This window comes from Nilaparvata lugens, chromosome 9, assembly GCF_014356525.2.
Source record: "Nilaparvata lugens isolate BPH chromosome 9, ASM1435652v1, whole genome shotgun sequence".
Classification (NCBI taxonomy): domain Eukaryota; kingdom Metazoa; phylum Arthropoda; class Insecta; order Hemiptera; family Delphacidae; genus Nilaparvata; species Nilaparvata lugens.
The window spans coordinates 24753232-24777857 of NC_052512.1; the positions used below are offsets into that span (position 1 = coordinate 24753232).

General features: G+C 37.6%; 1 protein-coding gene across 1 annotated transcript in view; it reads left to right on the top strand.

The window, feature by feature from the left end:
• The window catches only part of LOC111056207, a gene marked incomplete in the record, with an annotated part of 336828 nt that overhangs the window by 286157 nt on the left and 26045 nt on the right, over positions 1-24626 (top strand). The window contains 3 exon segments of the mRNA XM_039435672.1: positions 82-160; positions 12799-13074; positions 16515-16680. Coding sequence (XP_039291606.1) covers positions 82-160; positions 12799-13074; positions 16515-16680 — 521 coding nt within the window.

The following is a 24626-nucleotide window of genomic DNA, read 5'->3' on the forward strand; positions in this document are numbered from 1 at the left end:
TGTTGGATGATAGCAACACAAATGTTGTTGTTGTTGTTAGAGTAATTGTTGTTGAATATTAAAATATTGTTGTTTTTACAGTGGGTGAGCTGCAGTTTGTTCAAGAACAGTCATTTTTAGTTCAAAGATTGTTTCCTCTGGACTACACAGCAGCATTTCCGTAAGCATTCATTTATATGGATTACTGAATACAGTAGAATACATGCTACCTTTGAATACATGCTAACCTTGATAATCTGGCCCTCTGTCAAGCTCCCACTGATTTGGCTTATTGGTTATCCTCCCATTATCTGGCTTATCAGTTAACCCTTTGTTATCAGTTAACCTTCCATTACAGCTAATCTGAGCAGCATTCAATTCAGAGCTCTATTATACCTGAGCATTACCTCATGCATCATTGCATGCAATGATTAGTTCACATGACAGCTGATGTTTCACTAGGTTAGATTGCGATATTAATTGCTTGCGTCATTGCATGCAACTAATAATCCACTCGACAGCTGATTTATGATCAATCATTCTATAGTCTGATTTTTATGGTAATATTGGCGTTTTAAGAAGACTTCTTTTTTATTTTGTTTTATCCTTAAAATGCAAAATTTCAAAAAAAAACTTACATAAACGTCAATGCAAAAATCAGAAAGGAACATACCTGTCAAATTCCATGCAAATTTGATGCCGTGTTTCGCCAAAATGAGGAACATAAATATAAATATGTACATATATACTGTCTTGTAACAAAGTGAATTTTGTGTCGAAAGGAGAAGCGTCATTTTGCATATGATTTGGATAATTTCCTCTATTTTTGTAGAAGATTAGGGTCGGCAGTCGGATGTATGTTGCTAAGCTTAGGGTCGAGTCGGTATCGTTCTTCATGAAATTTCTGGAATAGAAAGATTGTTTACTGGTCCAATTTATTATAGTAATTATCAGTATTGTCATCATGGTTGCACCCTTAGCATCAAGATCAGCTGAATCATACCCTGTCACAAGACCAGTGGCGTGATCGTCTCCTGAGACTCCTGTTGGTCGGTAATCTCAGGCCCGGCCCCAGGGGTGGGCGGACCGGGCGGCCGCACAGGACGGCAGGTTTTGGGGCCGGCAAATTTAAAGGAACAGAAAATTTTAAAATACAAATAAATAATGAATTCATAATTTCAAATGTGAATGGTAAAATTATATAAGAAGTTTTTCAACCTCGAGCTAATGAAGACTTTTCTGAGATCAACAATGTCCCAGGAACGTCTGAGTGGTCTAGCGAACATAAAATAGTTCAGTCCCCAGATCTTGAAGAATTGGTGAAGGAATTGCAAAGGTCAGACGAGTTCTACTTAATTAAACAGGTGTGTTAAACAAACTTGTAGAAATTGTAGTTCTAATTACTTAGCAAGTTAAGTAGGCCTAATACTATGTTGCAGTGTACGTCTTAAGGCTGTGCAAAGGCTAAAAATAAACTTTCTTGTACTGGTGATATTTTTCAAAGTTTTTTAATTTGTACCAGTATATATCAAAATGAAAAAGTTTTCTTAGGAAAACATTCTCTTCCAATCATTACTTTTTGAGGTATGAACGCCTAAAGTTTAAATTTTTGGGACAGGACATTTCAAATTCGGTAAGAGATAAATTCTTCATGGTATTGTTGATTGAATAAAACATGAAAATTTTGAAACATTCTTAAAAAAGTTATTCAATTTAAAAAAAAAAAACTCAACACTATTTTTGGTCATTTTTGGTAAATTGAAAAACTTTCTCAAAAATTGATATTTTCAGAAAATTTTTGTTTTATTAGATCAAAAATACCATGAAGAATTTATCCTTTTAATTTTATGGATTCATCTCGTACCGAATTTGAAATGTTCTGTCCCAAAATTTTAAACTTTAGGCGCTCATGTCTCAGAAAGTAATGATTGAAAAAAGAAAACTTTTTCATTTTGATAGCTTGATCCTTAAGCGATCCTCGATCGTGTCCTCGCGCGCCTCTCCACTAGGAAATACTGAAATGAAGTGCAACTAACGGTTGATTCTCATAGAACATGATCTCATGAGCTTATATCATTGTGCGAAATATCACTGTGAGGACAATATAGATGGTGATGATGGTTGAAGCTAAAAATGCCCAGAGGGATTTTGAATTTTACATCTAGATTGTAATCGGGATATATTGTTGATCAAATACTAAATATGATCAAAATTGATTTTTTTCCTTAAAATATCACTCATATTTGAAAAATCATAGCTCAGTACTCATTGGAGATAGAGAGTTCCGAATGATCTCATTTCATTCAGAATTTAATGATCTTAAAAAAGGCAAAAGCAAATTTTTCTGTCCGATCACTGATTTTGCCGGAAATAGCTGAAAACTGGAAAATGAACCTAAAATACGAACTTTTTGGGCCACTCTGTATTAGCACAAGGGAATTTTACATGAAGAATTTGGTTCTGAACCTCTCTCATGTATCCAAATAAAATATTAAAAAATCAGAACTACGATATAAATTGCAAGCAAACCCCCATTTTTATGTCTATATTGACTGGACTTTACTGTTCCCCAATATTTATAATTGTCAAATATTTGTTTAAATGTCAATAACTAGTGTTAAACATAATTTTTTAGAGTTTACTAAGACTCTGTGGTGTCGCAGCACAGCGGAGACACAATAGTAACGCTGGTTACACACTGGGCGGTTTCTGCCGCGGCGGCGAAACTGCCGTCGCAGCCTCGAAAAAAGTCAAGCTTACACATTCAGCGGAAAAAATACCGCCAAACAGCGAGCGGCAAAATATGATCAGTATGATCGTATGATCAGTAGCCAAAATAATTGTTGTAGTTCTTCATCGCAAATGTGTTGTGACTTCACTGTTTCATGAGTGTTCAGTTAATTGTATTTTGCACATTTTCCAAAAGTATATATTATTAAGTGTTTAACTTAAAATGGAAAGGCAACAACTTTTACCACGTTTGTTGTGCCGTCGAAGGAAAAGAAGACAGCAGAGAAATCGCCTTGCTTGGATTCATTGAAATGAACGTTTTTATTAAATCGACAGCGATATACAACATATTACAGTTTTTTTCTTGTCATCCAGAGTTTCAAAATCCCCTCTAATCTCCATACACACTTCCTTCCACGCATTCCTTGTTGCATCTCGATCCTTAAATATGTCGAGGGTTTTGTCCCACAAAACTGGCCTCTGTTCTACAAATGATATTAACAACTCATTGTCTATTAACTTACTCATTTTCTCACACTCGTCAACCACAAACACTTAAAACAATAGATAAATGTTATAAACAACTTACAAACTTTACAACAAGACACAAATTAAAAGGCTGATTTTCAAAGACCTCTGACTTGGAGCAACTGGGAAAGACGACTGATCAGCAGCGACGGTAGACAACCGCCAAATGTGTTAACGCCCATTTGGTCACATACGCCACTGCGTAGACAAGAGCAGCAAAACACCGCCAGCCGCAGTGGCAGTGGACGGCTGCACAGCTGCCGCTAACGGCAATATAGCCGCGCGGCGTTTCTGCCGCCCAGTGTGTAAGCTTCCATTCAAGTTCATAGACTACTGCTCGAACGGCGGCGACGGCGAAATTACCGCCCCGGCAGAAACCGCCCAATGTGTAACCGGCGTTAGGCGATCGCTCAAGGAGGGGTGGAACCCGGGATTAACAATTAAAGACGGGATACTTGTGGGGGGGCGGCAGTTGCCGATCTCGCCCAGGGCGGCAAAGTCCCTAGGGCCGTGCCTGGGTAATCTCTTTTCCCCTGGCCTCCCAATTTTCCATGGACCCTACTCTGCGAGGAGCAGGCAGACCTGGATGAGAGGTAGTGGTTCAGCAATTGAGTTGGTGTATGGCCGCGTTCCGAGCGGTGCTCCCAATACTAGATTATTTCTAGGGGAATTATTCTATTTTGTGTGTTAGAATAGAATATTGTAGGACGAGTTCCAGACAACTCAAAGATAGATTTTCCTTGGGGATTTTCTTTCTTGTTAATTATTTCTCCCAAACTCGTATCACTGGGGGTAAATGAGTTATCCTTGGTTTCAAAACCTGGAGGGGTCTTAAGTTTGTTCTACAAACAGTCAAGTGGAAAATTTAACTGGGCTCTTGTAGCGAGTTATTTTAAAGTACTTAATTTTTAAGTCTCTACTCTGTTGCTTCATGATGTTTTTAATTATAATAAGGGGATTGGGAATCGGTTCATTATATCAGTATCCACGTCGATTCAGGTCTTCAGTATGTCAGGACTGGTAGTCCGTATGTTTTTTCTTCTTTGTAGTAAGGTGGCCTTCAATTTCAAGAGTGATTTTTCTCAATTGAATTTTTATTCTTGTAGGGAAATCCCTGTCCTATTTAAGAATAGTTTTTCTCAATTAATTTTTATTCTTGTGGGGAAATCCCTGTCCTTTTCGAGAACAGTTTTCTTGATTAATTTTAATTCTTGTAGAGAAATTATTATCATCTATAGTAAATTTTCCTTGTTTAGTTTTCATACTATAGAGTGGCCCTGTATTTTAACCTTGCTTAGCAGTTTCTGACTAGCTGCAATTCCCAGTAGGAAAATCCCTATCCTTTTCCTAGAGAACTCAGGTGCAGCTTGAGTTCATCCCTGTCAAAGTCATCAGACCGTGACGTCCTTCCTCTTTCTTTCTCTCAATTTACCCTATTCTAAATTCCTCACAGCTCTCAGGTACAGCTTGAGAACTTCCCAGTCGAAGTCATCAGACTGTGACAAGCCTCCTCTTACTTTCTCTTAATTTTTCCTGTTCTAAAATCCTTCCTGATCTCAGTTCCAGATTCGAGATCATCCTAGTCGCGGGTTTCCAGACCTGTGAATCCTTTCTTAAATTCCTAGAAACCTGTCTCCTTCAATAGCAAATATTATTTGCTGGTTTTCCCTGTGGAAAATTCACAAATTTTCCCGTGATCTCAGTTGCAAATTGGAGATCGATTTTGTTGTAGTCCTTAGACTGGCAATTGCTTGGAAAAGCCCATTGAAATCTTTCCCTGGATTAGGAGTCTCTGACTCGATATTTTCCTTGTGGAAAATCTTGGAAAAATCCTTTTTCATACTGACAATGACATACTGTTGTCTTGCCGTTATTATTCTACAGACTGTGTCTGTGAAAAGCCTTCCCTATCCTCTCATAATAGTCGACATACTGACTATTGATTTAAAAGCGTTTCGGACGATTGAGTGTGATTCCCATACCCTTGAGGGCTGTCACATATAAGCCCTTAATAACCGGCACACAGTTGCTAGATTAGCGCGGAAATCCTGTTTAGCAGTTTCAGAATTGCTGAAAATCCTTTTGCAGCTACAGGCTCACAATTCAGAAATCCCATACCTAAAACCTTATCCTCTAAACTTTAATTTCCACATAGTTGAAATTAATACCCTGTATTTAGCTAGCAGGTCCTGCTTGCTGAGAGCTACAGCGCAATTGTCAGATTGCGGATTATTGAACATATCCAACTGTAGCTAGTCCATGTCATAGCAATACTTAGCAATTATTAGATAACCTAGGGTGTGGAATAGGGTATCCTAATAAAACTGGCGCCCAACATGGTGCTAAGACATCTGGCGCCCAAGAAATTCTTGATAAGGGGTTAGGTGAATCCCAATCCGCGATGAGTGTACACGGAGAAGAGACTACTTAACAGGATGATGAAGTCCTACAGGCAGTCCACCAGGAGGACCTCGCGGAACGCGAAGCCAACCCCAAAGTGTCGGGGTTAAAAATTTAGATCAGTTGTTAGATGTAACCAGAGAGTATGAGGCAATTTGTGCTGAAGAGAGAAATGGGAGGTTATATCTGAAAAGCACGAAAAGTGACAAACAAAAATGGAGTGATTTTCAACCTAAAGCTGCACCGAAAACATGAGAAAATAGGGTAGGAGAAATCCAAGAACCTAAGTGTTGGAATTGTCATAGAATAGGGCATTGGAAATCGAATTGTCCCAAAATTTCCAGTTGCCAAAAGTGAAGAGAAATTTTTGATCATTGTAAATATTGTCAGAAACCAATAAGGCATCAGGAATTGCTGAGGTGAGATCATCACATGTTTTAAGTACAAGATCAATGTTGGGGGATGAGCGCATTTTTATTGATGTAGAAATTGCAGGGCAAAAATCTATTGCACTATTAGATATGGGAGTAGAGGCGTCCTGTATTAGTAAAAGGGCTCTTAAAGTGTTAGAGAAAGTAGGGTGTGTTGGAAAAGAAAATTGTGGTCACCATGAAATATTAACTAATGGGAAATACAATAATTTTTCCACAAAAATTATAAAAAATTTAAAAATAGGAAATACTTTAGTTTCATTTCAACCGGTAGTTGTAGATGGGCTTTCCCATGATGTCATTGGGTATATCATTTATAAGGCAGTATAATATGAATATTCAAATGTGTAATAGAATTGTAGAGTGATTAGTGAAAATTAGAATGTAATATTTCAATTGCTGGCTGCCTAGCATAGGCTATGGTAAGCTTGCATTTTTTCAACTGATGGATGAGGTGAGGATCTTTCTCAGGGTTGGGAACTGCCTAGCTTGCATCCCAGCCTGGGAAAGATAGTTTTCATCCACTCATCACATCAACAGTTTCTGGCTCTTCTTCCCACCTGCTGTAGTCTAGTTTTCCACATGTAGGCCTAGGAAGAGTCGGACCTGAGACAAAAATTGCATTCTTTCTGTGCACTCTTGTTTTAACCGTTGAAGCGAACACAGCGCGCTCAGACATCAATTCTTTTCGGTAGTGTGGATCACCAAAATCATCGTTTAATGGATTTCTTTAGCGACTTCATTATGGGTGAGTCCCGAATATTAATCCTACTCAAATGACAAGGGGCGATCGAACTTTATTTGCATAATGATAGGTTTTTTCTTGTTCATTTGTACCATTCCAAATATCTTCCAATGTTTTTTTTTGTATTAGGCTAGGCAGCCAGAGTAGAGTCAAAATTGTTGTAAATAATGGTAGAGAAAATGTTCAATTATAACAAACGTTCATGGAGTAAAGAAAATTAGCTTTCTTTAACCACGTCTACCCTTTGGTAAAAACAGTTCATTAATATTTAATCTACCCGAGAAATTACAATGGTGGCAGCGGTGGGATATAGAGCCCCAGATTCTGAGGTTGAATGGTGGGAGCAAGTATACTCACCAGCTGAAATTCCTGGGGAGGATGAGCGAGAGAGGGAGAATCTTCGAGAAGAAGAGGTGGAATTTCGAGAAGAAGAGGAAGAACCACCCAGCCCCGTATTTGATGAGAATCAGGACCCTCCCTACAGCCCAGATGAGAGAGTGAGGGAAGTACCCCGATCCTGAATTGTGACAAGGAGTCGAGCAAGGTCAGCAACCTAACCAGAAAAGGTCGGGTAGAGAATTTCTGGATTGAGTAGGAAATTCTTTGCTGCAGACTGCGTTTGGCCCTGGGACAGCTGATTGCAACAAGAAGTGTGTATATATACATGAAGAGAAATAGAGTAAAACCAAAACTTGATTTATTGTATTTGTAATGTGTCGATTTTGATGATTTTAATTGAATTGAACAAAAGTATTCAAGTGTAGCTGTCATGTGACCCATATTGTAATAGATCTATCTTGTCATTTGCAATGAAGTCTAATGAGTACAGAAGTTACCAAGTTAATGATAATACCAAGATGAGAAGAATATTTCGATCTCTTGATCTAGCATATCAGAGATCAATAATCGACTATCTGAAGCAACATTGTTTGGTGCCTCAAGGGAGTCACATGTGGGGTGTGTGCAACGGTAACTGCCTAGGGTGCGCAGGTTACAACATGCATTAGGGTATGCATAGGAAATCAGGAGCAAGTGAAGAAGTCACTGGCTCAAATGAGACTCCTCAGTATGTGGCTGAGGAGAAGCACAGCTGTCTGGAACTGCAGGAGCATGGCTGCCTGGCAGGGAGGAAGTGTGTCTGTCCTGAAGCATAGCTGAGTGGAGCATTGTTTGATCAGAGGTTTGAGAAATCCTTGGTGAGAATGTGTAAGCTCACAAGGACTAGTAGAAGGATCACATGCAGTTACATCTAAGATGAATTTAATGTTGAAATGTTAGAAATCTATGTTAATTTTAAGGAACTTTAACTTTTGATGTATTTGTGTTTAATTGTGATGTGTATGGAGCCTTTTGTAATCGGCTAAATATCTAGAAATTGAGATTCATGTGAGTTTAGGTTAAGAATTTATTGTTTAGTTGTTGTTTGAAATATTGATATTCAATGGAGAGCCATTGACAGATAGTGTATTTTGTTCTCTGGATGTTTTGATTTCAAATCGTATTGGTTAATATTAGAAGGATAAGATTAATTGTGTTGGTATAGTATTAAGTTGCTGTAAATAACTGGGCTGAGGAGTGCACCTATTGAGTGGCAAGAAAGGGGTATCAGGGTCAGATATCTAACACTGCAAGGACACTGTACAGATGAGTTAACTAACAGAACATGAACCCGTTCCAAGACTGGACATAGCTGTTTCATCAGTTGCAGGTGCTATCGGCCTATCAGGTGGAGAGATTATCAATCCACAAGGAGTATGGTTCCAGAAGAAAGCAGATGTCCTTATGACAGGTGACTATTGGAGGATCCTGGTAGTTATCAACATCACTGAAATCAGTCATGAACTCTCTCAACTACACAATCAGACCCAAGAAATGCAGAATGCCATCACCACAGCTTCGGAAAAAATGCCTGCACTACACATTCAAAAGCAAGCCTTCAGCAGCATCAGTGATATGCAGGATGACATCTCTGACTCCGTTCGAACCCTGATGGATCTTCTGTACCAAGGAAGGGGAAGGAGGGGGCTGATCAATGTGGGAGGAAAACTTCTTCATGTAATCTTTGGAGTGGCAGAAGACGAGGATCTGCAGTCAGTGAAACACAGCAAGGAAGCACTCCAAACTCAAACTGCAGGCCTCATTCATGTGGAGAATGACCCTGACCCTGACCCGACATTTAAGTCACAGAGTGGCAGAAAACAGTAGAGTGCTGGTTGAAATTGCAAGGGAATGTTCAAAGAACACTAATGAGATAGTCTCTGCAATAAAGAAACTTAACCAAAAGGTGGTTAAGATTGAAGAACTTTTGAATGTCTATATTAACACATCCTCAGCCCTACAGAATTTAAGATTAGCAAGTAGTAATGCATTGTTAGATTTAAGAAAACTGATAACGATTATTAATGAAGTGTCATATGGTAGGTTAAGTATCAATTTATTGTCTCCTGTTGAGTTAAGTAATATTCTGGAAAAAGTTCGATCAAGCCTGTCAGATGGGTTGGAGTTGCCATTTGGGACAAACCCCACCAGTGCTTATCTGTACTACGATATCATGCGAGTGCGTGCTGTATCCATTGGTGCCTTGATAAAACTGATTGTGACGGTGCCATTAATGTCTCCTGGACGGAGATTTGAACTTTTCCAGGCTTTTGCATTGCCAGTTTGTGACAACCAGACCCAGCTGATGGTACAATACCAGCTGAAGCCTGCCCACCGCTTGCTGATGACACCTGATTGGGCTCGGTTTGCAGTCATCCACCAACAACAACTGGAGCAGTGTGAAGCGGGGCCATTGACTGTATGCTCAGTGATGACTCCAGTCTACAGCCGACATCATTCATCCTGCCTGAGTGCACTGTTCCTGAACGACCTTGCTGCAGCTCAACAACAGTGTCAGCTGACTGTGCTTGCCGCCGACCCAGCAGACACTTGGGTCTGGAATGATCAAGATGACACCTGGATTTACAGTGTAGCATCCAAGCGGCAGGTTGTCTCGCAATGTCAGCAGGGCAACCAGATCATTGTACATGAGTTGACACTCCATGGAACTGGACACATGAAGGCAACACCTGGCTGCACCTTGAGTACATCCCACTACCAGATCCTACAATCAGCTTGTGCCAGAGGGCACCTCAATCTTCAGAAGCACTTGGCACTCCTTAGTGTGCCTCCTGCACTCATGCTGACTATCCAAGGCATGACTAGAGAGCAGATACTGGAGGGCATCCACCATCATCAGACCGAAGGTCGCCTGCAACCTGGTAAACTTGGTGTAGATGAGGTGTCCATTGACCAGCTGCTACACCATCTGACATCCCTGGAAGATCAACCTAATGCTGAGGGGTGGAGCTGATGGCTCACCTCAGCACTCGCCTTTGGAGCCACCCTTGCTGCTGTCGCTGCGCTGACTGCAGGGTTGGTCTGGGACCGCCACTGTCACTCAGCTCAGAGCAAGGATGCTTTGGTATCAGCAGAGCAGCCCTCTACAATGGATGTTGCAGAGGACCCTACACCACCCACCCAGGATCCTGAGGAGCCCTGGGAATCCTAGTGCGCCCTTTTTCTAGGGAGGGGGTGATGTAATGGAAGCAATTGGAAGTAGTGTTATTGAAATTAGTGAAAATTGGAACGTAATATTTTAATTGCTGGCTGCCTAGCATAGGCTACGGTAAGCTTGCATTTTTTCAACCGATGGACGAGGTGAGGATCTTTCTCAGGGTTGGGAACTGCCTAGCTTGCATCCCAGCCTGGTAAATATAGTTTCCATCCACTCGTCACATCAACAGTTTCCGGCTCTCCTTCCCCCCTGCCGTAGTCTAGTTTTCCACATGTAGGCCTAGGAAGAGTCGGACCTGGGACAAAAATTGCATTTTTTCTGTGCACTCTTGTTTTAACCGTTGAAGCGAACACAGCGCGCTCAGACATCAATTCTTTTGGGGAGTGTGGATCACCAAAATCATCGTTCAATGGATTTCTTCAGCAACTTCATTATGGGTGAGTCCCGAATATTAATCCTACTCAAATGACAAGGGGCGATCGAACTTTATTTGCATAACAATAGGTTTTTCTTGTTCATTTGTACCATTCCAAATATCTCTCAATGTTTTTTTTGTATTAGGCTAGGCAGCCAGAGTAGAGTCAAAATTGTTGTAAATAATGATAGAGAAAATGTTTAATTATAACAAACGTTCATAGAGTAAAAAAATTTGCTTTCTTTAACCACGTCTACCCTTTGGTAAAAACAGTTCATTAATATCTAATCTACCCGAGAAATTACACTAGTATAGTTGATAGTGGAGTAACAGGCAGATTAAAGAGATGTCTAAGTGTTGTATCTCAAAAGTTGCTACAGTAGCTAGCGGAGACAGGAGGATAAGAGTGATAAAGGTGGGGTTCATGTCCATGTAAAAGTAAGTGGGATGGACCTCAATGCTCTAATCGATACGACGACAGATAATTCATCTATCTCTTCTGAAGTAGCTGAACGTCTTGGAGTAGAGGGGGAGCCCATTTTACCGGTTATTGTTCGTGGGAAAAATTATAAATGGAAGGTAGCTATCACACCCAATATAAAATCGCGAATGGTTTTAGGTTTGAAAAATCTCCGAGATATGAGAGCTGTAATGGAGTTACAGCCTCATGGTGTTCGCTTGAGGAGTAGGGATGATGAGGGTAAATTATCGGTTATCTCCGGGATGGAGAAGGTAGATAAATTCCCTGTAAGAGAACTTAATAAGTTTTCAACCATCCCTGAACAAACTCATGGAAGTGGCAAAAAAGTAAAACTCCATAAGAGAGTTGAATCTATTAGACTTTATACCTCTCCTAAAAATATAGAGAAGCAGGGGAATGCTTCAAATATTAGGAATAGGCAGGTCAAGGTCGCTCTAGTCTTTCAACTATAGGAGCCGACGGAGAAGAGCAGAAAATATAAGCAGTGTTGCTGATGTGTGGAGCGGGTTGCCTAAAGCCCGGTTGAAGGTGCTCGAGTGTAGAAACAGTACTGTATTAATTAGGTAGATTTCTAATGTGTTCCATATGAGAGGCGAATGGTTCTCTTTTCTTATTTTATCTTTTTCTCCTTTTCTTTTTATTCTTCACAGGTGTGGTGCGCCGTTTTACTTTTCCTTTCTTTTCAGATTACTCCATATCTGTGTTTCTGTCAGCTAGGGGCCATGGTTATCATGTTATCGAGAGATAACGAGCAACGAAGTCCACTGCTAATTGCTGTTATAATCGTTGGAGCAACAGGCTGTTCCGTTTTTCAGCATTAGGTTATGCTTATCTTGTGGCTTCGAGAAGCCTGACCTACTGCACTGATTATCCTTTTTCCTTTCAACTTGACACTCTTCTTTCATCTCTCTCTTTATTCATTCTGTTATCTTCTCTCTTTCACTTCCTCCTTGTTTTCTTGAGTGCTGTACTTCAGGTGTGTGATCATGGGTTCAACACGGATTCAACCGGTACCTCAGATGCTGTATTTTCCTCTCATCATCAACCCCTCCCCCTCATTAGTGGTATAAACAGATAAAAGTAGAGAGAAATGCAAAACCATTGACTTGAATCTAAAGCCATGTCCACTCTGAACAAATGTTTGACAAAAAACATGTCCGGCAAACATGTTTGTTGAGGGATTCAGGAACAAACATTTTGAAAAGTTAGGACAATCATTGTTTGTCAAAAAAAATACTGTTTTCCAAAACATCTTCAGTGTTTGCTGTAAAACATAAAAACCTGTTCTCCCCACTTACAGTTTTTTGTTTGCCGACATGTCCACACTGGCCACAGACAAACATTGTTTGTCAAACATAATAGAATTTGACCAAACATGTTTGTCAAACATTTATTTGTTCAGTACGGACCCAGCTTTAGACCTCACTTTGTTGGTCAATTGGAAATACTTTTTTGAAATTATTTGTATTTTGATTTATTTAATGTATACTGTGTTGAATATAATTATTATTGATCGATGGATATGGGTTACAGTAAGCCACAGTTTGGATACAGAGAGTTGGCTGAAGGGGGCCAGTACCGGACGCTAGGAGCTCTGGCTGCACTGGCTGTCAGGAAGCGTGTGTACGAGAGACAAAGCTTGGCCCAGATCAATGACGAAGGGATAACAGACAGAGTAGGCTTCAATGGGGTCTGGTCGGTGACTTCAGCTTATAATGAAAATGGCGGCGGTTCGCGAATACTCCACATGGGCACTCAGTGGCAGCAGGACCTTGACAATGATGCGTCCACCAAAGGGAAACATCTCAAGTAAGTAACTCTAAGTAATTAATTCTCTAACTCTAAGTAAGTCCTCTTAACTCTAAGTAAGCAATTCTCCAACTTCTTCTCCTTCTTCTTCTTCTTTTTCTTTTTTTTCCTTTTTATTTTTATTTTTCTTTTTATTTTTCTTTTTCTTTTCCTTTTCCTTTTTCTTTTTCTTTTTCTTTTTCTTTTTCTTATTTTTTCTTCTTTTTCTTTTTCTTTTTCTTTTTCTTTTTCTTTTTCTTTTTCTTTTTCTTTTTCTTTTTCTTATTTTTTCTTCTTTTCTTCTTCTTCTTTCTTCTTCTTCTTTATACGGAGTGAATTGATTGATTATTACCTGCCTCTATCAAACATCTAGAAGGGCAATGTTAGGGCGCAGTAGGCTCTCTCTTACACTTAACCCTCCAATACAATGATTCTAAGTAAAACCAAAACACTGTACAACATATATTATGAACTAGCAGGTAACCCGTGCTTCGCAAGGGTCTATTTCAAAACTTTACACACTGAAAAATTGACGGGATAAAATATTGGAAAATTGAAATTGGGCCTATCACCATCCTCGATAAAGAATCTTCATGCAAAATCTCAAGTCAATCAGTCCATTAGTTCAGACGTGATGATTTACTTACAATTTTAAAATTTCAGCAATTTAAAAATGCGTCAAAAATAATTTTCCTATCCCGCTACGTGTATAAGGCAGTTCTCTCCATTATTATAGCATCAGTATCTTTGAATGACAATAACTTTTGAGCGGTTTGAGAAATCGATGTGTGGTTTTCACCATTCATTTCCTCTTGCAATTCTGTATCGAAATCATGTATCATATGACTTACTTCCCAATTTAAAAAAATTATTAAGTTGAATTCAAAATGGCGCTTCCAAGATGGCGTACCAGAATTTTGATGCGACAGAAAATCAGTTATTTTTATTCGAATAGGAACCCCAATCATACCTATCATCTAATCGCCCTTTTAAAAGAAATGTTCAGCTGTTTCTATACAACAACTGGAGGCATGACAAATTGAAAACTTGACATCATGAAATTTTTAAGAATAGAAAATAGGCCTCCAACTATCCTTGGTTAATTAAGGATCTATAAGCGAAATTTCCAGTTAGTTGAGTAGTTCAGAAGTGATGATGCGCCAAACATAATATTTTCCTATTCTGTACGTGTAAAAGCCAGTTCTTTCCTTCATTGTAGTATAAATAACTGAAGAAGACATAACACTTGAAAAACTCAAAGTATCATTTTATTGATTTTTCAATTCCAAACAAAATACCTACAAATTCGTTTCACTCCTAATATGTCTTCAAATAACTGAAGACATTCATTATAACTGAAGAATATAAACTATTATGGTACTAATTTTATTGTTGTCATGCTTTTCTTATGAATTACAATAATACAGCATGAAACCCATGTCCATTCATTTACACTGGTTGAAAAATTTTACATACAGAGTGGGTGAGAAGTTTGAGAACGACTTATATAATATCTCATACTCAAAGGTAATTTGACAGTGGGTGTGATTGGGGTTCCTACTGAAATTGAAAAATAATACTATTTTTCTATGACTTCGAATCCTGGACCGCCATATTGAATGCAACTTTGTTTTTTTGAATTAAGGTGGTCATGCAATACATGATTTCGATACGGAATTAAGAAAAAAAACCTTCCAAAGGGTTCTAGATTCCGTGAAATTGCCTTGAAATTCCGTATTGAAACCATGTATCAGATTAAAAAAAACAAAGTTGCATTCAAAATGGCGGATCCAAGATGGCAGACCAGATTTCTGAAGTCATAGTGGAGTAGTACTTTCAATATGAGTAGGATCCCCAATCACACCCACCATTAAATTACCTTTGTGTATGAGATATTAGGCCGTTCTCAGACTTTTCACCCACTCTGTAATATATTATTTGATGAAATTAGAGTTCAAACGTAATGAAAACAACTTCCTTCGGAAAGTATTTATAATAATACGTTTCAAGGGGGAAAATTAAGAACAAAAAATCTGGTGTGGTACTCTCACACAACTTTCCTTGCTCATTGAACTGTAAGCCCCATTCTTAAACGAGAATAATAGGGGAATGGCGGCTAATAATGATGATTGGCGGCGGCAACATATATTATTTGAAACTACGATCAGACTTCTGTATATGTGTATATATATAATTGTTTTCAGAGTACTTTTTCCTTTGTGTAAATTGTGAAATTCGATGATTTCTTTAAAAGTCGTCAAAACAGCTGTTCTACAGATGAAATATCTCGACTATGTATTTCTAAAGACTATGTCTTTTTATGAACTGCTCTACCTATCCACCTCATGCACGAGAAGGAGGTTACAAAGTCCATTTCTCAAGGATGGGGTGGACCCTCCATTAGTTTCCCAGAAAGGAGACTCATGCCAGTTAATGGAGCTGATAAATAACTATACAGAGTATGAATTTAAAAAAAAATCGGTCAAGTCATTTTTGAGAAAATCGTGAAAAACATGTTTTTTTTTAATTATCTGCCATTTTTCTCAAGAATATCACGGAGCTCCTGCAATTTTCCCAGAAATGAGACTCATGTCAGTTGATCGGGATCATAAATAGCTATCCATGGTATGAATTTGAAGAAAATCGTTGATGCCGTTTTCGAGAAAACCGTGAAAAACATGGTTTTCCAGTAATTATCCGCCATTTTGAATTGAATTTTATTGAATTTCTTATTGTCGGATGCTCATGGTATAAGAACCTCAAGTTTAAAATTTCAAGTCAAACGGTTGATTAGGAATGGACTTATTGTGTTCACAGACATACACACATACACACACACACAGACCAACTCCCAAAAATCATGTTTTTGGACTCAGGGGACCTTGAAACGTATAGAGAACTTGAAATCAGGGTACCTTAATTTTTTTGGAAAGCAATACTTTCCTTACCTATGGTAATAGGGCAAGGAAAGTAAAAATAAGTGGGAAATTCAGGAATCGATCTGAGAACACTCGGATTTCTGCGTTCAAAACATCATGTCTTGTAGTAACATTATAAGTTCCTCACTTATAAACAAACACATTTTACAACAATGTAAGCTATGCTGACTGTATAAAATATCATGTCCCATGAATGAAATTTGAACATTAATTCTGAAAAATCAAGAACAAGAATTAAAATTTGGGCTTCGAGGTGCATGAGTTCGATATTTTAAGAATTTATGTACAAAATTTGGAGATTCAAACCATTCCCGTTTCTCCGGTATGCAATCCACAAGTTGACATGTTTTGATGCGAACAAACAAACACACACGAACAAACACACACGTACACACGAGCAAACAAACACAATCCTACTCTCTCTTATTATATAGATTTGATTAAAAGTGCTGACTATACTGTATTTGATTTGATTTGTTTCACTCTGAACTTAATGTTTGGACATTGGATGATGTTTTGAAGGTGTATGAAGCATAAGTGGAACCAGATGTATCACACATACCATCCAAGAGTCCGTGAGTTTACCCGTGACAATATCTATGAATTTGATCAAGAAATGTTTGAAACTGTTTTCGAAATCGTGCAACAGGACATTTGGATATGTTTGTGGGAGGAAGATGTGGATAGGGTGAGTGCTCTTATTCTATGTGATAATTTTATGATTGATTCTCAGTGTATGTAGCCGAAGAGCCGGTTACTGAGCTCGGAATTCAGCTAAGTTCTAGACTTTAATTAGCTGGAGTCAGAAAATTGGCTTTCCAAAACAGGTCATAGTCGCAGCTTTTATGAAATGACTTTCCAAAATGGGGCATGAACTCCAAGGAGGCCGTAGCCTAAGAGCTGGTTTTCGAGCTAGGTTCTAGACTCTAAACAGCTGGAGTCAGAAAATTGGCTTTCTGAAACAGGTCATAGTCACAGTTTTTATAATAATCTTTATTTTCTCATGTATATAACTGGAAACGTTTTTCCTTGATAAAATGAAACATTCCTAAATGATTCAAAATAGCTGAAACTCTACACTATTTTCTCTTTCTTTCATTTCGAGTTCAATTTTCTAGTTTTTTTCGAAATTTGATTTAAATGTGGACTGCCACATTGCCCCATTTCGAAAAGCCAATTTTCTGATTCTAGCCATTTAAAGTTTATAACTTAGCTGAATCCCGAGCTTGACCGGCTCTTATGATTGTTATCTGAATGTCAAACGTTGCTTGTTCTTCATTAATGAGTTACTAGCAGGTAACACGTGCTTCGCAAGGGTCTATTTTGAAACTTTACACACTTAAAACTTGACGTGATAAAATATTGGAAAATTGAAAATAGACCTATAACTATCCTCGATAAAGAATATTTATGCAAAATCTTAAGTCAATCAGTCCATTAGTTCAGACGTGATGATTAACTTATTGTCCATGAGAAAGTGATTTGGAATAAGGTTTATTATTTTAGTACCTATGTAAATTAACTGCCTCCTTATACATTCAATATCATATATTGGTGTTATAGGTTACATATTTGTTAGCAGTGGCCCTTAGATTATAATAATTGAGTGTGATCTATTGAGTGTAATCGGATCTATATTTTATTAAGTAGGCCTACTCAATTACGGTTGTTATGTATAATTGACATATGAGTCGTATAGTTCCAAAACGTGTCTTATCCACCAAAAATCAGAATGGAGTTTTTGATGCCAGCGCATTCTTTAGTCAATTTCTCATCTATTAATGTGGATATTTTGTTTTAAAAAAGTCTTTTTGTATTAAAAACGGGCTTTGAAAATCGATGTTTATTCCAAGAAAAGTCTTATCCTCTACCAGTTTGTTCCAAAACATGTTTTCTCCAAGCTTATTAAAAACGTTTCTAAATCAATCAAAAATGGTTACTTATGTGAACAGTTCATTCCAAATCAAGTCCCATCCATCTTATTGTTGCTCTACGAAAATATAGTTCAGAATATTGTTTTATTCTCTTGTCGGTTGGTAACCCTCATAGTTTCTATTATTATGCAAACGTTTCCTAACCTTTATGTAGTAGTAAGTTGAAGTAATATTCTTTATTGGACCAGTTCAATTGCAGCCATCTGAATGGCACTTTAAAATTAACCCTTCAAAGAGAATCATCCTCATACGGAATGATAAATTGCAAAAAAATTTTGGTGATGGGTGTGAGTCTTTATCGAAGTGACATTGGACAGTCAAAATCTTTATTGAAGTCAAGAATGACAACTGAATGTTCTGCGTAATGGCAATCCTGTGAAAGTTGCCAAAATAAATTATGTACATGAGCTGTTATTGAAGCACTATGGTGACCAATGGACAGAGATTCCACATCTCTCCTTTCATAGACCTTTGCTGCCTGCTGAATCTGCCACAGAGAATGGAGATGACCAAGAGCTCATGAATGAGTTATGTTGTGAAGAAGACAGCACTGATGATCGGGTTGTTTGGAGAGCTCAGGGTTTGAGTCCTGAACACATTTTTTTCTTTGTTCTAGTTCAGACACTGTGTTACTTGTAAATATTTGAAAAACACTTACTTTTCTTGGAGTATTGAGGAATGCAGTTCACTCCTAAAGAGGAGCTTCTTCAGCCTGACTCCTGAAGCTCCTCTTCAGGAGTGGAATGCATTCCTCAATACTCCAAGAAAAGTGAGTGTTTTTTTTCTCAAATATTCACAAGTAACACAGTGTCTGAACTACAACAAAGTTATTATATAGTGTTTCATAATCAAAAGCAGCATCAACATTTTTTCTTGTATAAAGCTGCGTTTACACTAAAGTCATTAACAAAATGTTAATCACTTAATCTTCATAGATTCTATTAGATTGAACATAACTTATCATACATATTATGAACATACGTGTTTTTTTCAAGTTCCGTTCAATCTAATAGAATCTATAAAGATCAAGTTTTTAACATTTTGTTAATATCTTTGGTGTAAATGCAGCTTACCGATTTGGATAAATAAGATCCAATTCAGCTACTTTCATTACTTCCACTTTCTACTCTTCAGGTTTCACTTATAAGGACTTCAACTTTTTATGCTTTGAAATAACTTTTCTAGTACCTTTTATTATTTTCATGCATTGTTCAATATTCATAAAATTTTACTTATACTCAAATTTACACTTTTGATGCTCATTATTGTATCTTAAATGTAAAATAAAATATATTCTCTATAACAAACATATTGAATTGAACTCAATCATAAACTGAACTGTTATTAACAACATAAATTTTATGAACTTGAATAATCATATATGTGAATCATCATCCTTTTATATGGCACTCATGATGTCTTCTATGATAAAAATATTGAATTTTTTCATGTAGATCTTAGTTTTTACTATAGTCCACTTTCAAACAAAGTCTTTTCCACGTTAGTGAGTATTTTCCATAAAATGTCTTATTCATGCAAATTTGTTCCAAAATAGGTCTATTCCAAAGCTTGTTCCAGAACGTTCCTTATTCATTCTTCAATTCAAATTAAAGTGGATAGAACTTTGCAATAATCCAAAAGTCAACATTCTGAACTGTTCATAATTAGAAATACTTTCTTAGAAATACCATAATCTCTGCCAAGCGATAGTGGTGATATGGCATAACGTTTTTTGTCATTCCTGAAAAATTTGAAAAAGTTGAGAAGACACATTTTGGAACTATACGACTCTTATAGTCATGACCTCAAAATCACTAAAAATCATATTCGTTGGATAGAACCTGGGTTTGCTCAATATAGTTTTAATTATCAGTTTCTGTGCTACAAATAATTCAGCAATATGACAGTTGAAACAGCCTCCGCAAACAACAATGCCATACTGCAGAATTTCTTAATCTGGACTGCCATGTTTGTTCACATACACCCTCAAGCTATATGTGAAGTTTATACAGCAAGTGCTAGCCATGCCCGAGAATAGATACCCTCGAATATTGTTGTTGGAGGTCATGGAGAAACAGCTTTATATTCTTAAGGAGTGGAAAGACATAAGTCATAAGCTACAGATATCCTTGGAATCGGAGACAGTTGGATGCATCAATGTTGATGGCATCGACGCCACAGTGGAGCAGCAGTTGAGGGGCCGATGTCGAGAGCAGGTGCTGAGTTCGCAGAGGCTGGTACTGTTTCCAAGACTGCAAAAGTTCAGTGAATATCTGGAGGTGACGGACGACTTTCCATTGGTGAAGTGGCTGTTTGAGGCGAGAACCGAGCTCATTCGCCTAAACGAATGAGTCGTTGCTGGCAGTGGACTTTACTTGATGTGCAGTTTGAGGAAAGAAGAAGATGTTGTCCACTTCTTGGGGGAGTGTCCTGTCCTAAAGGAGTTCAGATGGAGATACTTTCGGAGGAGAGTGTTGTCAGCAGACGAACTCCAGCCCTACCTGAACGGCGAGAATTGGAGAGCTGTGGAAGCCTACTGCAGGCAGGCGTGGAGCTACCAATACGCACTGGTCAAGGAGTTCAACTATTGAAAATTGCCAACCTACCCAAACGTCAACAATTGACCTGGGATATAAGCCAGCGACAAAGTAAAGTGTGAGGAATGGAGGACTATGAAAAGTTATCTATTGTATATTGAATGTTATCTATTATTCATGCATTTTTATATTTCTATTGCAAACTATAAAGGCGTTATTATTATTATTATTATTATTATTATTATTATTATTATTATTATTATTATTATTATTATTATTATTATATTATTATTATTATTATTATTATTACTATTAATTAATTATAGATTAATAATAATAGGAGATCTAAATTAATTCTTTCAGTTTGTACAGTTATCATTATTATTGTTATTATTATATTATGAAGATCTAAATAGATTCTCACGACATAATTATTTGATAAAATATAAGATGTTATTATTTTATGATCTATCATGAACATTGTAAACTATCATATTATGTAATGTGAGAAAAAATTGAATAAAAAAAATATTATTATTATTATTATTATTAGTATTATTCTACTGGTGTGCTTCTTCACAACCAGATGGTTGGTCTTTAGAGTGCTTACAGATCCAAGTCAAGTAAGCGCACTTTACTATTGAGTTTGTTGACTGATGAATATAGTTCGTATTATACATGTAACAATAACATACCTACAGTTGCAATTTGTTGACTATTGACAATATTAATGTATTAATAAAGTTCATATTATACAAGTATTAGTCGCAGTTGTTTGTCCCACTATTTTTCACTTTGTTGGTATGATGGTGTTGTGTAATAGTCACTAGTTTTCCTCACTGTTGTTCTCTGTGTTGTTCAGGACCCTACTTGTTATTGAACAGGTGTCTAAAACAACTGATTTCTGTAGTTGAGTGTACAGGTCGGGTGAAAGATTCAGTTGCTCTATGGAATTGTGAAGTGATTTTGGAATTACGGCTGTTGATGATATTACAATGGGAACTATGTAGACTCACTCCTGATACCACATCTGCTTTATTTCGTCACACAGAAGTTGATATTTTGCTATTTTATCGGTTGTTTTCTTTTGGATGTTGCCGGTGTTGGGAATTGTGGCATCAATTAGGTAGGTGTGTTTCATATCTATAAAAAACTTCATTTCTTTGTCTACTACTGTGATGTCTGGTCTATTGTGTGGGACAGTTCTATCGGTGATTATATCTCTGTTCCAGTAGATTTTGACTTCACTGTTCTCAAGGACATTGCTCGGCTGGTATTTGTAGTAGGGGATATGATTGTTGACTAGTTTGTACTTCAGTGCCAGCTCCTGATGTAGTATTTTACACACGTTGTCATGTCTCCTTGTGTAATCATTGGCGCTAGTACTGAACATCCACTTGTAATATGATCTATTGTTTCTGTTGTTCTATTGCAGAGTCTACATGTGTCGGTCTGAGTTGTTGGGTTCTTCAAAATATATTTTTTGTAATTCCTAGTGTTGATTATTTGGTCCTGTATAGCTGTCATGAATCCTTCTGTCTCAATGAAAATGTTACCTTTCGTGAGCCAGGTGTTTGATGCTTTTTGGTCAATGTGGGGTTGTAATAGGTGATTGATGTGCTTACCATGTAGGGTTTTCTGTTTCCAACTAGTTCTCTTTTTCTCTATTGTATTGTTGTTGATTTGCGGTTGTAAATCTGAATTGTTCAATTTCAATGAGGTGCCGGATGTTGGTAGGTGAGTTAATGCTGAATGGAGGGGTATTGATTGTGCTTTGGCATAGAAGTATTTTCGGTGGCTATCGATTTGCTCATTACACATATTCTTTATATCTATAACTCCTCTTCCTCCTTCACTTCTAGGGAGTGTGAACCTTTCTGTGGCCGAATGGAGGTGGTGAGCACAATATTTGTTGAAACTCGTTCTAGTTTGAGTGTTGAGGGCTTCTAGATCTGTCTCGGTCCAGTCTATTATTCCAAAAGAGTATGTTAGTATAGGGATGGCATAGGTGTTTACTGCTTCAACCTTATTTCTTGCTGATAGATGCGTGTTAAGAATAGTTTTTAGGCATTTCATATATCTGCTCTTCAGAGTCAATTTAATTTCGGTTTGTGTTGTGCCTTTTCCTTGGTGATATCCCAGGTATTTGTAAGTGTCCCCTTCGGCCATATGTTCAATTTTCTCATTGCTGTTTGTTGTGTAGGGTAGCTCCGTGACCTGCCTTCCTTTTCTGATGCTGTTAATTTTGCATTTCTCTAATCCAAACTGCATACATATGTCATGGCTGAAGTTTTCTGTAGTTTTAAGGAGGTAATCTAGTTGCTGTCTGTTGGGTGCAAAGAGTTTGAGGTCGTCAACATAGAACAGGTGGGAAAGGGTGTAAGTATTTTGCTGGTCTCCTTCCAATTTGTAGCCATATTTCGTTTTGTTTAGCATATTGGAGAGAGGGTTTAGGGCTAATCATAACCATAGGGAGCTTAATGAATCTCCTTGGAAGATTCCTCATGTTATTCTGATCGGTTTCGTTTTATTTTTATTCATGCTAAGTATTGTCGTCCATTTTGCCATAACAGTTTTTGGAAACTATAATTTGTGGGTTCACTTGGTACATCTGCAGTACATGTAGCAACCAGGAGTGCGGGATGCTGTCATAAGCTTTTTTATAGTCTATGTAGGCATATGATAAGTTCCTGTGTTTTCTTTTAGCATTTGAGGTGATTTCTGCATCAATATTATTATTAACTGTTCCTTACATCCTTTCGAGTCCCTACGGCATCCTTTTTGTTCTTCACACATGAGTGGGTCTGTATGAAATTTCAGTTTGGCAGTTATTATGGAAGTGAGCAATTTGTAGATGTTTGAAAGGCATGTGATTGGTCTGTAGTTGGCTGGATTTTTAGTATCATTGTCTTTGGGTATTAGGTATGTTATTCCTTGCATTATGTGGTCTGGTACACTTTCTGGGTTTTCTAAGAAGGAATTAAGAATTGTTAACAGTGGTTTGTGAATATGAGTGAATTTTTTCAGCCAGAAATTTTGGATTTTGTCGGGACCGGGTGCTTTCCAGTTATGAATCCTGTTGATAGCTATGTTGAAATCATTAACTGAGATTTCCATTTCTTCCATTAACTGAATATTCATGTGATCCTGTCTTTCCTGTTCGACCCACTCAGTTGTTTCATCATGTTGCACATTTTGTTACCATATGTTAGACCAGAACTCTTTACCCTTTGTGATGAGTGGTGTTTCAGAGTTGTTTTGATTCTGATTGTGCTCTAAGGATTTATAGAACTGTTTTTGGTTGTTGTTGAAAGCTTGATTTTGCTTATGTCTAAGGGTGCATTTCATATATCTCTTGAGTCGTTTTGATTTTGCTGCTAGTAACTGTTTTCTTTTTTGAGTCTATGAGATCCCATATTTCAGATTCAGATAGGTGTTGGACAGTGAGCTTGTATTTTTTAATTTTCCTTTCTATGAGGTCCCCTTTCAGATATTGAGTAATTTGACCCATCTCTGCCCTCAATTCTAATATCTTTCCCTCGAGTCTTCTTCTCCAGTTAGGAATAGTTTTGGTGTTTCTATTTTTCCCTACAGGTGGTTGTTTATTGCATAGCTGAGTGACTGTTATTGCACCACTGTAAATAAGGAGAATTACTCCATCAATGTTAGGATTCTGTTCATTGTTAATTGCTTCTCTTATTAAATCATTCACTATTGCTATTGTGTGGGTGGCTTTTGGTATGTTCTGCAGTCGTGGGATGCATTGTCATTAGTGTGGGTCCATACCTTCATACAACATGTACATTTCATTAGATTTACTTCTGACCTGTGCCTTGTATTCATCTAGATTATCGGATGGGCCACCAGAGGTGTTTTCTTCATCCTGCACAGTCTCTCTTGTCTGTGGTAGTTGTGCTTCAACAGCCGTTTGTTGTATCACATCGTCTTGTGTACAATTTAGGTTAGGTGTGGTTTCTGCAGTAGTCTGTTCAGTATTTAGGTTAGGTGTGGTTTCTGCCACATTTAATAATAATTTAAAATTTAAAGACTGTATAATAAGTATAAACATTTCAAGATTATGATACAAAGATGATCAAGATGAAATACTGGGTAAATAAGTTCCCTAAAAAATACAAACAAGAGAAAAAGAAAACTGGGTAAAT